We start from the raw sequence: 17,324 nt of genomic DNA, 5'->3' as shown, positions 1-17,324 counted from the left end.
TGGCACCAGGAGAGAAAACTATAGACTTTTTCACACTTTTATCTGTTTCTTATTTCTTTTTTTCAGGCATATTTTGAGGACAGTCATAACACTCTACAACTCTATCGACGCTACACATCCCCCAGTGACTCCTACCTGCAGATCCAAAAACCCTCCAGGCCTTTAGTGGTAAATATGAGGAGCTTCGTAACATCTGTGTTTTAATGTTCTGACTAGTAGCATTGTGGAAATAATTTTGGTCAAGAGTATTAAAAACCAGATGTGCATTTACTTCACTTGTGTAATCATTTAACATGTTATATCACAATCATGTATTCCTTCAGGTTGGTTCACCCCTCCTGCTGCACATTGACAGGAATTTTAAAATGACTGAGATTCACTACATAGTGAGTACAATATTATGACACTCAAAGCTTCATTAATTTAATATATTGCATTTAATTGATTAATATTTGATTTAATTATCCAATGCTTTAATTAAGAGTGACTTACATCAAGTATACACTTGACTTTCTCAAATTATTAGATTTGTATGATTTTTTCTTATTTTATAGATTGTTCTCTTTTGCTATATTCTCACATCTTTTATTTTAGTTTGCAATGTTGTTTCTTCTCTTATTTTTTGTGTTTTTACAACTTAAGTAGCACTTTGTGAACATGCCTTTTTTTTAGAGGTATAGAACTAAAGTGCTTTATCAATAGAGTTTGTTATTATACAACTTTAGAAAGTCACAATATGTCTGCCTACTTGTTTTGGAGTTTGTCTTCCCCCTAGTGGCCAACAAAAACCAAACAATGATTGCAGTTTTAAGAATACAATGTATAAAATTAATAAAATCTGTTTTCTGTGTGTGAAGGTGAAGTCCAGAGGGCAGGTAGTTTCTGCTGGGAAAAGCTCTGGTGTTGTAACTCTGATCCCAGAAATCACCTGGGCTCCTCTGGCCTGCGTCATTGTCTACTGTGTGCGTCCCAACGGAGAGATAGTCAACGACGTCATGCAGATACCCATCACCCAAATTTTAAAAAACCAGGTGATTTATCGTTTCACTCGTTTTCAATTTCTTTGCTTAATTAAAAAAAGGACAATGTGATATTTTAGTTTTAGTGATTCTGAGTATTGTGAGTATGATATGTTATCAAGGTGGTAAAGCCAGCACACAGAAAGGTGGAGCTAATGCTAACTAGCTTTACAGTAGCAACCTAGTTGATTTGCCTAAACTGTGAGCCAATCAGAAGCTTGTGAAGTGTTTGGATAAAGGAGAAGTTAGAGGTTATCTTTGAGTCTGCTACCTGGACAGAGCAGGGACCGTCAGAAAGTCAATTTTTTTATATATATTTATGAAATAAACGGCTATCTGGTAACGAAATTGATTGCAAAAAAAAACAAAACATGTCATCAGAATCTGTCTGGTGTGAGATATAAAACTCACTTTAAGGTGGTTTTTAATTGAAAAACACCGGAAGGCTTTTGAAGTGTTTACATGCGTCTTTGGTAAATAAATTCATGCTTTTGTGTGGTTTTGCTGTTGTTATCTAAACATATCTGTCTTGAATAAAAAATAAAAAATAAATATTTTGGGCAAAAAATGAAATAATTCAATACAGAGTAGAGACTGTCAAAAAGTCAGAAAATATACAGCACATTTATGAAATAAACTTCTATCTTGTAACCAAATTGAATGCAAAAGAGATCATGTCATCAGTATTCTGGTTTGTCTGGTGTGAGATAGAAAACTCACTTTTAAGGCAATGTTTAATTGAAACATACCAGAAGTCTTTTGGAGCGTTCCTATACGTCTTTTTAAAATGTAATGCTTTCGTGTGGCAATGCAGTTGTAAAAGGCTATCTAGACTTATTTATCTTTAAGTTTGACCATATTTTGGGCCTAAAATGAAATAATTCAATACTTATGCAAACCAGTTTCCTGTGAGAAAACCGGATGGCTACGTTGCTCAATTTAATGTTGTCGGTTGGTGTACGGAGGTCTAAAGTGGTGATGTAATGGTGGTTTGTGCTCGGCAGGTGTCTCTGAGCTGGAGCGACACTACGCGGCAGCCAGCTGACGAGGTCACACTGAGGGTCGCGGTGTCGGAGCCCGCCTCTCTGGTCAGCATCCTGGTGGTCGATAAGGCGACCAAGTGGAAGGGATCATACAATGACATAACCAAGGAGACGGTGAGAACAACGCCCAAGTCTTTGTTCACATCCTTCAACTTTTTCTTCAGTTTGATTTCATTTATTTATTTAGCACATACAACAAAAACAACAACAACAACCATAATACATTTACGAGACATAAAGTAAAAAAATGTACAAAGCAAACCCACCAAGTAGTAGGCACACTGTCAAAATTTCTTGCGGAATTTTCTAGTTCTTTATTAACTCTATTATTAATTCTTTAAAAACACTGCAAGGGAAGCAGCTCAGTGTGACTTCAGTCTCAGGGTTTCCCTCAGAAAAGTTGTTAGGCCAGGCGGCAAGTGTCTTTTTTTGACAAGGGCACCACCTGGCGCCAGTCCCAGACTGATGGCAGCATTAATATAGAACCCAGTAGTTTCTGTGATAACAGAATCATGGACGGAATCCCGAAATTGAGGATTTAATAAAGCTATAAAACAGATTATACAGGGCTCTACATTAAGTCTGTGCTAAAAGCTAACTGGAGATTTGAAAATATGTCTACGTCTTAGTTTCCAACCGAGCCGCCCCACTGTAACTAGTTTAAAAAATGTCTTCAAATTACACAAAAAATGTTCCCCCCAGTGGCTTAGGCCTGGTGGGGGCAACGTAGGCCCGGGGGAGAAACCCTGAACCTGACCCTCACTCAAAAGAGATACATCTTGAAGCTTGTTTTGTACAGACAGTTAATTGTCACATATTGGCTTTGTCATTTACAGCCTATCATGTGATCTGTGAATACCAGAAGCTTCCATAACTCCCCAGTGTCCTCTCCGGTTTAATATTTTCCAACAGTTTTCCGGTTATATGTCCACCCATATTTTTCCTAACATCCTCTGCAGGTATTTCTATGAAACCCAATCTGCCGCCCCGTCCCAGTATTGGTTTAATACAAGCTGAGGCAACACACACCCTTTTTTCCCCCCATCTCAGTCAAACTGGTTTTAAACAATGGGTGCTCTTTTCTTTTTTGTCGCTATATGTTGGTGTTGTTTTCACAGGTGCTGAAAGAGATGATGGAGTATGGCGTTTCCATGGCTGACGCCTACTCTGACATGATGACAATGGGAGATCCGTACTCCGTCTTCGAGGTTAGCCTCCCCAGAGACACATCACATCTGTTTATTCAATCACTAAGCCATTATATCAGTCTGTTTGATCAGCAGAGCATTGTATTGACTCCAATCACACTTAATCATATTTCTGTCTCACATAAAGTCAAACATTTTAAACTTCTTACCCTACTTTTACTTTGTTAGTCTTTTTGAGTATATTTACTTGTAATCTTTAGCATATACATTCTCTGTACACAGGGATATTTGTAATGTCTTTGTAGATACAATTTCAATCAATCAGACTTTATTTATATATCACTTTTCATACATGTAAATGTAGCACAAAGTGCTACATACAATACATACAATATACATACAACCCCCCCCACACACACACACACACACACACACACACACACACACACACACACACACAGTTACACACACATAACACACTATCCCTCCCCCCCAGCCCCATTCTGAGGAAACGCCATCATATGTGATGAATCACCAGAGGCATGACAATTTAAAACCAAAAGATAAATAAATAAATAAAAGCTCTTTATTGATGACTCTTAAAACAATCCATAAAATACATATACATAAATAAGTACAATTTTTTGTAACTACAATGGCAACAAACCTTCCAAATTAACAACAAAATATGTCAGCTTGTGCTTGCCCGCCAGAACAACTTTGCACATTTGTATTATTGTAAATTAGGTGTGAATGTGTGAAAATAGCAATTGTGCTACAACCTGGTGCAATGCATCGCTCCTTGTTCCTATACAAGGTTAATGGTTAAAGGTGCACTGCATGGTTTCAGCGTGATTTCATTTTAGTCTCAAATTGTAGGCATCTCTCCTTGATCCGCTAGCTGCCTGCCCCCTGAACACACCATGAAAAAGCCCGGTCTCGGGAGACAACACAGGGGTCGTAAATGTCAAACAAATACTGGAGGCACAGGCTGTGCACCAAAATACAACAAACCACTCCAGCCAATCACCGACAAGATGGTTGGGGGAGGGGTGGGGGTTAGTGACAGTTAGTCAGTTAGGCATGACAGTTACCGAAACATGGGGGGACGGGCGAGCTTGCTCTGTTTTGTTTGGTATTTACTTTGAACGTCAACAGAAATGATGTCATGCAGGAACTCATAGTGCACCTTTAATTGTGCATTGTCCCTGTTTAAATAAATACCGTTTGGCTAGGTGTAGGACCACAAATGACCTGGTTACGGTTGGGAAAGATGGGGGTCATGGTTAAAAAGTGTGACCAGCAGCTACCCCCAATATGTTCAAGAAAGTAATGATGATAACATATGCACTTGTCTCCATTATGTTTACATGGATGCTGAATTAAAAACCGCCAGTAGGTCAGAACACGTATTTAAGACAAACTATATCGGTTTTCACATCATCGCGCAAACCTTGTTCTTACTGTGATAATGTAGTTCATGTCAATGTCAAATCTCTTTGTATTTAAATGGAGTGGTTGTTGAAGCTGCTGAAACATTTAATATACTAATCCGTTTTTTCTTTTCTTCATTTTCTCCTACAATGTGGTGTGAAATGTGTATTTTTTTGTGCAGACATGCGACCTTGTGGTGTTGACTGACGCCAGTTTACACATGATGAACTATCCCCGGGGGCCTGAATTTTGTAAGTTTTAAAAATCAACAATAATCAAACGCTTGCCTTTTTCACTGTCACTGTTTTCACTATGTGATGCTAATACAATTGACCTTTCTTTTTTAAAACAATAGCCATTTCACAAATGGAGGAGCCACGAGAGCGCTGGGACTTTCCAGAGACCTGGATATGGATGGACACCAACACAAGGTGAAGCCTCTGAAACATAGGCGTAATTTACTGGGGGGGGGTACAACCCCCCCAATAATCAAAACTGGCCGGGGTAATGAAGTCAGAGCGTTCTGTGTAAAGCAAATATTTGTTGTTAAGGTATGCATAATTCCTTAAAAAAGCATCCCGAAACATGTGTAATGTTTTGAATCTGCAGAAAGTTTTGAACAATACAGCAGATTAATTAATTCATTAATAATAATAATATTTCCATAAATAAAGAAACAGAAAAATTCCCCAGAATGCAGGAAATGAAGCGTTTGACACCCTGGTTATAAGTTGTCCCCCCTAATGTTGAAATTAACGTTTTTGCTAGATATGTGGAGATCTCAAATAGATATTGTCTGAATCGGAAAGATCATACGTCACTCACACGGCAAATGAAAAGCTTGTGACACTCGTCATCTGCCTCTCTGTCGTCCGACCTAAGATTTTGGTCAACTCATTTCAAGGACCAAAACAATTTGTTTACATAAGTAAAGATTTGTTTTTTACAAGAGATTTGAAGAATTTCAAAAAGAGGCTACATTATCTCTTTACACGATACTCTGGGACAAATTTGGGATTCAATGTACAGAAAGCTGAGTTTGTTCTCTTGAGCTCGGAGTAGAGCCGCTGCTCCTTCGCGTTGAAAGGAGCCAGTTGAGGTGGTTCGGGCATGTGGTAAGGATGCCCCCTGGGCGCCTCCCTAGGGAGGTGTTCCAGGCACGTCCAGCTGGGAGGAGGCCTCGGGGGAGACCCAGGACTAGGTGGAGGATTTATATCTCCAACCTGGCCTGGGAACGCCTCGGGATCCCCCAGTCAGAGCTGGTTAATGTGGCTTGGGAAAGGGAAGTTTGGGGTCCCCTGCTGGAGCTGCTCCCCCCGCGACCCGATACTGGATAAGCGGATGAAGATGGATGGATGGAGTTATCGGTCAAATAAAACACTGATACAGGTAATCGGCAAATTGCCAAATATCGGCCCCATAGGCGCGGGAAGTGGGGGTGCTGCAGCGCCTGCAGCTGGTGGTGAAGCTTTAAAACTGCGATGACAATAAAATAAGGAGTTTATAAATATCTTAGGTTGTTGTTTCTGTCCCACGACATTTTGTATGTCATGTTTGTGGACATACAGTGTTGTTTGCAGTAGGCCATATGTTGGGATATAGTTTGTTCAGCTGTACTTCATGGAGGGGAGGGGCGAGTGAGTTTTTAAAAGGAGACAGAGGTAGAGTGGTCTGCAGAATACAGAGCCTGTGTAACATAGTATCTTTAGACTGTACACGGACCGTGGACTGTTGTCGATCCCTAGTAAATACAGTATTTTTTTTAATCCTATTTGTTTACCATTGTTTTATTTTTAAATATGTTTTTCTTATCTTGTTTTGGCAGTAATTCAAAGTTATTAGAGATTCCTTTGACTGTACCAGACAGCATCACAACCTGGACAGCCACTGCCTTCGTCATATCTGAGAACCTGGGCCTGGGCGTCGTAGACATGCCGGCAGAGGTATTAATCATCACTTCAATAACCAAAATAAAAAAATACAAAAAATGTTTTTCCTTTTTATCATTTCTTTGAAATTCGAGTCATTGTCTGATCTCCAATACTGGATGTTACTCTTCTTTTGGTTTGAAGCACTTTTTAACCCTTTGACTTTTTGTATTACACAAACGCAGCGGTGGAAGAAGTATTCAGATACTTTAGTTCAGTGAAAGTACTAATACCACACTGTTAAAATACTCTGTTACTTAAGTAAAAGTCCTGCATTGAAAATGTAAGTAAAAGTATGTAAGTATCATCAGGAAAATGTACATAAAGTATAAAAAGTACTTAATGCAGAAAAATCCTCCCATTTTAGAAGGTGGAAATGATCCACACAGTTCTGACAATCAACTAAGTGTTTAATCTTCCAATCATTTTAGCTGGACTTGTAGGTCTATATATTGTTGGGTAGTTTAATTTATATTAAAACATATTTTATAAACTACATACTACGTAACTAAAGCTGTAAGATGAATGTAGTGGAGTAAAAAGTACAATATTTCTAGTAGTAGAAAGTAGAAGTACAAAGTGGCATGAAAAGAAAAGACTCAAGTAAAGTACAAGTACTTTACATTTGCACTTAAGTACAGTACTTGAGTAAATGTACTTACATTCCACCACTGCAAAGCAAAGCACCAAAGCAAATGTAGTATTAGCATCATAGAGTTTGGTCTAGATCTACTCTATCTGTAAAATGTCCTAAGGTACATTCTGTTATGGTTTGAAATAAATAATAATAAATAATAAATTGAATAAAATTGAATTGTGCATTTTCTGTTTTCGTTAGTTAATGAGAAAGTATAAAGGATCCATGTAACCCCTCCTGCAGCTCACAGTGTTCCAGGATTTCTTCCTGTCCTTGAACCTGCCGGCCTACATCATCCGAGGAGAGGAGCTGCTGCTGGAGATCATTCTGTTCAACTACCTCCCTCAGGACCTGGAGGTCAGTCTGCTGCTCCGTACCACCGTACACACTTCCATTTCACAGGAACTCTCTTAACTTTCTTTTTCTGACTACTTTCAGTTTAGCAAGTCCTTTAGTATTGTTGGTTGCGAAATACAAGAGAGAGGAAACGAGCAAATGTTTGTCTGTGTGTGTGTGTGTGTGTGTGTATGTGCGCCTGTACATGTGTGTGTGTGCGCCTGTACATGTGTGTGTGTGTGTGTGTATGCCTGCTTGTGCATGTGTGTGGGTCACGTTCATCCAGTCTTTTAAAAATCACGATGTAAGAATGAACTTTTAGATATCTGCAATTCAAGTTCTTCTTACTGGGAGGGAACTCAGATATCTACAATCCAATTGTTACTAGTCATCATTTTAGTTTCAGATATCCACAATGTCATTTTGAATATCTAAAATACATTTTGAGTAGTACAAATGTAATTACAGATATCTACAATTGGCATTATGACTAGGAAAGAAATGCAGTTTCATATATGCACAAATGTATTGTGGATGTCAGTTTTTTTATTTTGGATATCTGAAATGTTCTTTGTGACTTTAAGAAGAAATGAATTATGGATATCTGCAAAAAAATACCCAGGGTACTATTTCAAGGATCTAAGCGCATGGCGTGAAGCGCCTGGTGCAGGTGTGTTTAGGGCGTGTCCAAATCCACTTTTGCTAATTTGACGGTGGAAAAAAGGGTCCGTGCACCGGGCGCATGGTTCAGAAAGGGTTGTACTTAGTGTCTTCATTAATTCAGAGGTGTGTTTTGGGCGTAACATGCAATAAACCAATCAGAGATCATCTCCCATTCCCTTTAAAAGCCAGGCGCGTTTGTAGCTTGGCGCATTGCTATTATATATTTCTATCTGTAATATTTTGCATGTGTATGTGCTGCTGTGCAACCCTGTGTGTGTAACAAGCATAGTGTGTGTGTGCGCTGTGCATAAGCCTAGGCGCATTTTACTAATGTGCTGTTAAAATAACAATGAAATGCTGCGTTATTGACTTTAGACCAGGTTTTGGCTAGGTTCAGGCGCTGGATGGGAAACTGACAACTGCGTCGGTCTCAAACTAGCAAAGACACTTGGGTCGGACTTTGCGCTGCGCCGGGTGCAAGATAGGGCCCCTAGTCTAGCTATTGAATGTTAAAACTGCCACTTAAACTTTTGAAGTATTTACATTTTGACTAGTACAATTCAAAGTTGTAGTTATCTTAAAAACTATTTTACTAGTAAGAATGTTATTGTCGATATCTTTAATTACATTCTGACTAGTGAGAATATATATTTGAAATGCTGTTATTCATGTCTTAAATGTAATTACAGATAGGAGTGTGGTTTGATTAAATGTAAAAATGGCTTGCCATAATTGATTGATTGATTGATTTTATTTGACCACTTAAATATAAAAATATGAAACAGTACTCTGTGTCATACATTAAAAATACATAAATAGTCGTGGATGACACAATAAAGCCCAAAGACTTATTTCCATTGTGGTCCCTATACAATAGTCTGACCCTGGAGTATATATTTCAATCTGCACCAACAGTAGAATACAGCAGGTGTTGGATTACAAGTGACTGCGGTTCACAGGGTTGGTGCGGTTGTGTCAGATAATATAACCAGGTAGCTATAATCTAATGTGGCATCAGTGGTTTTAACATCTTATACGACTCTGCTGTCACGTCTGCAGGCACACTAAAGACGTGACCCAGTTTCTCTTTAATCTGCAAATCCTAAAGGCTTCATAAAAAGGGCTCATCGACTCGTGAGAGTGCCGGAATTTGTGTATTAATGTGATATTTGGTTACAAAAACATGCTTCTTGTGTTTCCTCCCACACTCTTTGTACCTCCAGCCCTCTGTTTAATGTGATCCGGGCGGGTTCTTGTTCTGCTCTCTGTTGTCAGGTCACGGTGATTGTTGCAGAGAGCGACACCTTTGAGTTTGTCGTCCCGGATGTTGAGGGGCTGTCCATGGCCAGTGTTCGTCATGTGTCTGTGGGGAGTCAGAGCGGAGCGTCTGTCCTGGTTCCCATCAAGCCGCTGGTCCTCGGGGAGATCCCCGTCTCTGTGGAAGCCGTATCAGCCACGGCGTCCGACTTCGTCCGCAGGACTGTGCTCGTCAAGGTGACAATCATACCGGGGAAGTCATATCATTTAGAGCAATTTAAAGGAACACACCGACTTATTGGGACTTTGTCTTATTCACCGTATCCCCCAGAGTTAGATAAGGCCATACATACCCTTCTCATCTCTGTGCGTGTCGTAACTCTGTCTGACGCACCCACCGCTAGCCTAGCTTAGCACAGATCCTGGAGGTAACCGGCTCCATCTAGCATACTGCTCCCAATAAGTGACAAAATAACGCCAACATTTTCCTATTTACATGTTGTGATTTGTATAGTCACAGCGTGTACAAATAACAAGGTCACATGAGACACAGCCATCTTCTAACTGTATGCATACTGGGAACTATATTCTCAGAAGGCGAAGCACTGCTACTTAGGCAGAGTGATTAGCGCAACACCTGAAAAGCACCGTTGTTACTCTCTGCTCCTCACCACGGGGCTTCTCAGGTGCTGCGAGCAAATCACTCCGCCCAAGTAGCAGAAGTAGCAGTGTTTCGCCTTCTGAGAATATAGTTCCCAGTATTTATACAGTTAGTCCCAATAAGTCGGCGTGTTCCTTTAAGTATTTGCTGGTATAACAGTAAATAGAAAACATATGAAGCAAAGGTACACATTCAAATATACACTTTTTGTTTCAGCTTAACCAATCCTAAAGGTAGAACTTTACTTTTCCTAAGGGGAAACAACAGCACTGTGCTTTACATTGCTGAAAAACTCAAAATGGACGTTTCATAGTCCTTATGGCTAGGATTTTAGTGCACTTTCAAAATAAGTAGAGAATAAGCATGAGCATGTCAAATGCCATGGCGGGCCAAAACAAAGGGGGCACAGGCCACATTTGGCCCCGCAGGCCCCAAATTGGGCAGTCTTGATCAAGAGACTCCCTCAGACTTACTGGGGCATAGTGAAGTATGGAGTCAGAGGTTCCGTGTCAACAGAACATTATCGGCAGTGAGAGTTGAAGCCGTCATATTGTGTTTATACGAGCATCTGTGCTGCAGCGTTCATCTGCTGCGCCACTGTAACCCAAAAAAAAAACCCATGATGTGGTTTTACAGCTCTGCCTTTTCCCAGAAAAATTACTCACCACGTTTTGTTTGTGTGTTAATTTCCCACTGCTGTTGATTCTGCAGGCCGAAGGACTCGAGCAGTCGTTCTCCGCCTCGCTGCTGTTTGAGCATCCTCCATCAGGGGTTTCCAGTCAAGACGTCACGTTCACCTTCCCAGCAGATGTCGTAGAGGGCAGCAAGAGAGCTTCAGTGATGGTTGTCGGTATGTAAACACCCCCCTGAAAAACATTGATTCACAGTCTTCTGGGAAACACATTCAGACTCAGATCCCCTGATGTCCGATGCCTGTAAAACATTACAACATTCGATTCCTAACTAAGTTGGACAAAGCATCTCCCCAGAATCCAAATATTTGTGTCCCTTATTCACTGGCTGATGTGATGTTTAGGTCAGCTCAGTACACACTTTCCCTTCTCCCTCACCATGTCTGGTTTGTCTGGTTTCCCTGGTGATGAAGGTGACATCCTGGGCCCGTCCATCAGCGGCCTGGGCTCTCTGATCCAGATGCCTTACGGCTGCGGGGAGCAGAACATGATCAACTTTGCACCAAACATCTACGTTCTGCAGTATCTGAGCGCTGTGGGACAGACGGACACAGAAACCACAGAAAGAGCCACAGGCTACATGATGAATGGTAAACAGCGGACATTAAGTCACATTAACATATTCATAGGCAGGGGCGATTCCAGGATTTTTTAAGTGGGATGGCACAGGTAATCATCATAGAAAATCTGCTTAGAAATATAGGAAATGTTGGATTTTCTATAGGCTCAGTCTGCCACTTTAAAAAAAAAAACAATTTCAGTGCTGGTTCCATGTTATCAAAATTTTGGATACATTTTGAAACATGAATTGGTCATGTGACAAGGGTTGGGAAGATTGGCAAAACAGGCAGCCAAGTGACAGCCCCACCCCTGTTCACAGGGCTGGGTATCGTTCAAACTTTTTCGATACAGATAATAGTAGCAATACTATTAATTATTTTATTTTATAATTTATGCTAGAGCTGGGCGATATGGAGAAAATATCACAATATTTTTGACCAAATTCATCAATGTCGATATTGCGGCGATATTGTAGCGTTGACTATTGGTGCTTTTACAAAAATACACACAAAATACAAGAATGAGAGTTTTGATAAATAATCATCAGTAATGTGAATACAATGACTAAGTGGGTAAAGGCAAATAATAAAACAGCTAGTAAGTCTGGTAAGTTCAGAAAATGACATCACTTTAATGTAATGCAGCATTTAAAACCAGGAAAAGACACTTGTGTCATATCACGATATTACGATATCCAAAATGTAAGACTAAATCTAGCCTCATATATCACTGTCAATATATACTATTGATTTATTGCCCAGCCCTAATTTATGCTGTAAATTAATTCGAGACCGGTTCTTGAATGATACCTTCTTTTGATACAAATTTGATCAAAATTTTTTTTTTTGTAAAATTTAATCTCACTACCAAATGCAAGAAACATCTATCCTGCACTTGTTTTTCTGCCAATAATGCCACTTTTTTCCTTGTTGTTTGCTCCTTGTTTAAAGCGTAACTCTCACCAAAATGCAACCTAGGGTCTTTTTGTGAATGTACCCGAGTCAAACTTTCTTTTAAAAGCATAATTAGGACGGAAGCTCCACTTTTAAGATTTACCGTATTCTCGTTTTTCGGTCAAATGGCCTTTTGAATGGGAGAGCTAGCGGCACTTTTATGCTAGCCTCAAAATAGCTATTTTTAAAACACTAAGAAGGCTCGACACAACATGAAACTTTGACCAGGGTCTCTACACCTTAACGAAAGCATTGTCAACATTGTTTGTGTACCCAGGGTTCACTAAAAAAGGTTTTGAGCAACTCACGTTAGCTGCTGTTCTTCCGGTCGCCGTCTATCGAGCCAGTCAAAAATAGTCGAGGGAGGAGAGTACAGATGGAACGCTCCAAAAGCTTAGTTGCATATAAATGCACGGATAATTCGTTGTTTTGTCGTTAACACAACACAGTGAAACACAATGTTGACATGGTAGTTGAAAAAGGAGCCTCATATAAGAATGACATTTCCTCCTATGGAGTCCGTTCATTCGCATTCGGAGATCGCCTATTTTGGACTGGGAAAATGGCGGATAGCGTAAACAACAACTGCTAACGTGAGTTGCTCAAAACCTTTCTTTTTAGTAAACTCTGTGTACACAAACAATGTTGTCAATGCTTTCGTTAAGGTGTACAACCTCTGGCGATACTTCGAGCAAAGTATCATTTTGTGTCGAGCCTTCTTAGTGTTTTAAAAATAGCTATTTTGAGGCTAGCATAAAAGTGCCTCTAGCTCTCCCATTCAAAAGGCCATTTGACCGAAAAACTAAAATACGATAAATCTTAAAAGTGGCGATTCCGTCCTAAATATGCTTTTAAACGAAAGTTTGACTCGGGTACATTCACAAAAAGACCCTAGGTTGCATTTTGGCGAGAGTTACGCTTTAAGGAGTTTCTGTAGATAAATATGTTTTTCTACTGCAAGAGTTAGCGCGTCAAAAACGACACAGACTATCGCTGCACTCGCATCAAGAACAGTCTGTTGAGTAAAATAATCAGCTTTCATGATTTTTTGGGGTTATTTGTCTCATTGTCTGTAATTTTTCTTTGACTTCCGTATCCATGTCAGGACCTTTTGTGCACATATTTTGCTGATGACCTGATCGCTGTCTGTATAATCTTTGATGTTCTCACCAGGTTATGAGCGAGAGCTGTCCTTTCAGAGAGCAGATGGCTCCTTCAGTGCCTTCGGAGACCAGGACTCATCTGGAAGCACCTGGTGAGTTAAATGTGGGGTATACTCGCCGTAGCAGACCTGTGGCACGTGGTGGTCGCGACATTAGTTGCAGTCTTCTCCTGAACAGAGGTGGCGCTAATGAGGAAAGGCTACCGACTTTGCTATTTCTACGGACTAGAAGAAGAAGAAAAAAGGTAAATAATGGCAGAACTGGCAGCAGCATTGACGTCAATGGTTCGATTTGATTCGATGACCTACTTGGTCGGATCAAGCCTTTCATTCGCCCTAAAAGAACTCATCTTAACCCAGTAAGTTTACAAGAGAGCCTTGCAGTCACTCTGAGAGTCCTGGCATCCGGTTGCCCTCAAAGAATGCTTCCTGGTTCCGCTTTGTCGCGCACCGCTGAAAAGAAAGAGTGGTCGCGCACTCAAAATCCTGGCGCACCAGCGAGATCTACGTAATTTTGATGTCACATTGGTGCGTGCCAGCTCGGCTACGGCGAGTGTAAAACGGCCTTTACGGGGCATTCACACTAAAAAAAAGGGATGTTCCGCAGGGTTGTGTGGCGTGGAGGAGTGTCAATGAAATGGCCCATTTGTGTGACATCCTGTTATGTTCTTAAACCCCCCAACAAAGCACAAGTAGACTTTATAATTACTGTTTTCCGTCAGATCGTTTATAGATTTCGACGTTTCCGACCGCACTTGAAGGCAGCTTCATTTCACAGGAGAGAGAGAAAGAAACATAGCGAGTGCTTTGTTGTTGCAGGAAACATTCAGCTATTACACAAACTCCCGGGCAGTTCAGTGCTTGTGTTTGGTGTTTTAAAACTTTCTCGTTGCAGCGATAGAGGCAGTGATGTTTCCTGTTTCCTGTACGGGACTCTCACATCGCCTCAAAACACACCGACAAGTCTGATCTCTGGTCTCATGATTGGCCACCGCAGTGTGACGTAAATGTTGAGTCGGTCTCAACTTTTCACCGCAGGCCTGCTGTGTTTTTTTGAGTGTCCCCCCTGGGGCACCCCCCCACCGCAGCCTAAACACACTACCCCCATTCAAAATGAAGGTAAAGACCTGCGTTTTTGCTGGACCTTTGGATGGCCAACTCAGGCTGTCTGAATGCGGCCTCATAGAGTAGTTAATTCTGTACATGTAGCAGGAACATGACTCCCCTTTAGAAACACTGACAAAAGAAATCTCTGCAGGCTCTCTGCGTTCGTGCTGAGGTGTTTCCTGCAGGCGCGGCCGTTCATCAGCATCGATGACCAAGTGCTGCAGGGAGCGGCAGCCTGGTTAGGAGACCAGCAGGAGGCTGACGGGAGATACATGGAGCCCGGTCGCGTCATCCACACCGAGCTCCAGGGAGGCCTGGACGGCCCTGTCTCCCTCACAGCCTACGTCCTCATCGCCCTGCTGGAAGACAGCAACATCAGGGTGAGAGCAATTGGCAACTTCCGGGTCTGAAATGTGAAGCCAATGAGGAAGCTCCTTATACCTTTATTCTCTCTAATATCCAGCAGGGGGTGACTCCACTGTCTCCAAAAAGAAGTCTGTTTCTATAGAAGTCTATGAGAAAATGAGCCTACTTCTCACTTGATTTATTACCTCAGTAAAAATTTTCATAATGACTTTATGGTCTCAATCCTCAATGGTCTTGAATCCTCTACAGTAAAACACAGTCAAACTTTACACCGTTTAGCGTTAGCTGTCAGCATTTTAACCGTGTTTAATCCAGCTACTAGCTAGCGGTAGGCTAACGTTAGCTGCTGTTGAGTATAGTGTTAACTAGCGTCACGTGCAGCGGGGTTTGTGTTTTCTGTAACGTCTGTTTCAGAGCATCAGAGAGAAGCGCAGACATATCAGAGGCACCAGATTTTCGTCTGTATGCAAACGTCAATATGGAATGGACTAATCTGCATTAATTTTTTTAACGCGTTATTTTTTCTCAGATTAATTAATCGAAATTAATGCATTATTTTGACAGCCCTAGTTTTCACGTCATCAAAGATTTGGTTGCTTAAAAATGTCTTGTTCAGCATTGTCAACCAAGCTGCTAGCTAGCGCTAGCGTTAGCTGGTAACGTCCGTTTATCAACCAGCTCTGTGTACTGCCATACATGCTGACAAACTGCACAAGAACCCGGAGGTCTGTGTTCCCCCACCAGTAAATCTCTGCTGCATGACTCGCGTCAGAAGGGTTGAAATTCGGCAATTTCCCCTCTTTAGCGTTTAGCTTAGCGCTGCACCATTGAAACCATAGACACACTGGCTTGTCAAAATATGGTCACTCCTGGCTCAAAAAAGAGATTCAAACATTATCTTAATACATCCATGGATTCAAAACAGCAGTCCACAAACCAATGGGTGACATTATTTCTACAGTTTAGGGGTGAGTAAGAATCAATAAATCTCTAAATTAAAAAACAAAAAATTGCTTAGCGCAGCGCCATTGAAACCATACACAACATTGCCTCTGATGCGTCATCCTCCCCAGCTCCGCCCTTTTTGTCCCAAATATGGTCACTTCTGGCTCCAAAGTACCAAGATGGGAACCGCGAAAACATACTACTGACTTAAAAATGGCAGTCCACAAACCAATGGGTGACGACACTGATGCTACTTATATTATGTTTACAGTCTATGGGTGAGAGTCAATAAATCTATAAGTTCATGCTTTGTCTCGCTGCGTCTGTGTGAGACGCTGCTCCCCTCTGTCAGGTTAAGTACGGCAGCCAGGTGTCTGCAGCCCTGATGTTCCTGGAGACCCGCCTGGCTCTCAGGGTGTCCAGTAACTACAGCCTCAGCCTGCTCACCTACGCTCTGGCTCTGTCCGGCAGCTCCAACGCCGACGTCGCACTCAGCCAGCTGATTGGACGAGCTGAGATGAGAGGTGCAATGGCAACTGTGTGTGTGTGTGTGTCTGTGTGTGAACTGAGAAGATTTCTGAAATTCTCTGTAATGTACTTAAAGGACAAATCCGGCGCAAAATTAACTTAGGGGTTAATAACATGTGTACCGAGTCGACCGTTCTCTGGGATATGTTTTCATGCTAATTGAATGTGACCAGTTTTAGCTCAAACCGCTAATTAGCTTAAAACGCTAGTCGTCGGGGCACGGGTAAAGTAAAAAGAAATCGCTATTTCTATATCACTAACAAGGCTCAAAATATCACCTCACTTCCACGGTCGCATAATGAGGGTCCCTACATGTAAACTGAAGCTTTGAGAACTTTGTAAGTGTACAGACAGTTTATTAAAAAGATAGTTTAGAAAGACAGTACCGTTCACGTATACAGGCGGGCGCCATCTTGGGAAAACAAGATGGCGTAAGTAAAAGTAAAGTACAAGTAAAAGTACGAAAGTATTAGCATGAAAATGTACTTAAAGTACCAAAATTAAAAGTACTCTTTATGCAAAAGAAACCCATTTCAGAATAATATATATTATTGTATTTTAATTATTGATGCATTAATGTGTTGATCACTATTATGTTGTAGCTGGTAAAGATGGAGCTCATTTTATTTACTTTATATTCAGCTGGGTAGCTTGTGATTTCCCCCCCCGAAAATCTCCAATAAATACTTAATAAATATTATTCTAACCTATTACACAATACACCATCATTTATTTGTTGATTATGTCTTGTGTCATTAGTCTGAATCTGCAAAGTAACCTAAGTTATTGAATTAATGTAGAGGAGTAAAAACATTTTCCTCTCTTTTATTATATTCAGTGGTGTAGTCTAATGTATTGTAGTGGGTATACTATATATTGGCCGG

The 17,324-nt window shown here is 40.9% G+C and overlaps 1 protein-coding gene across 1 annotated transcript in view; it reads left to right on the top strand.

Annotated features, from left to right (window-relative positions):
- Nucleotides 1–17,324, top strand: part of cd109 (CD109 molecule) — a 37,332-nt gene that overhangs the window by 9,906 nt on the left and 10,102 nt on the right. The window contains exons 12-26 of the mRNA XM_078275389.1: nucleotides 67–168; nucleotides 324–386; nucleotides 858–1,031; nucleotides 2,024–2,176; nucleotides 3,181–3,270; nucleotides 4,826–4,895; nucleotides 5,000–5,075; nucleotides 6,470–6,587; nucleotides 7,453–7,566; nucleotides 9,484–9,702; nucleotides 10,838–10,976; nucleotides 11,232–11,408; nucleotides 13,506–13,587; nucleotides 14,753–14,981; nucleotides 16,265–16,436. Coding sequence (XP_078131515.1) covers nucleotides 67–168; nucleotides 324–386; nucleotides 858–1,031; nucleotides 2,024–2,176; nucleotides 3,181–3,270; nucleotides 4,826–4,895; nucleotides 5,000–5,075; nucleotides 6,470–6,587; nucleotides 7,453–7,566; nucleotides 9,484–9,702; nucleotides 10,838–10,976; nucleotides 11,232–11,408; nucleotides 13,506–13,587; nucleotides 14,753–14,981; nucleotides 16,265–16,436 — 1,978 coding nt within the window. The remainder of the gene's footprint in view (nucleotides 1–66; nucleotides 169–323; nucleotides 387–857; nucleotides 1,032–2,023; nucleotides 2,177–3,180; nucleotides 3,271–4,825; nucleotides 4,896–4,999; nucleotides 5,076–6,469; nucleotides 6,588–7,452; nucleotides 7,567–9,483; nucleotides 9,703–10,837; nucleotides 10,977–11,231; nucleotides 11,409–13,505; nucleotides 13,588–14,752; nucleotides 14,982–16,264; nucleotides 16,437–17,324) is intronic.

The sequence above is a fragment of the Sander vitreus genome, chromosome 18, assembly GCF_031162955.1.
Source record: "Sander vitreus isolate 19-12246 chromosome 18, sanVit1, whole genome shotgun sequence".
Classification (NCBI taxonomy): Eukaryota; Metazoa; Chordata; class Actinopteri; order Perciformes; family Percidae; genus Sander; species Sander vitreus.
The sequence above is the reverse complement of the archived record's forward strand: the minus strand, read 5'-3'. Positions and strand labels throughout refer to the sequence as shown.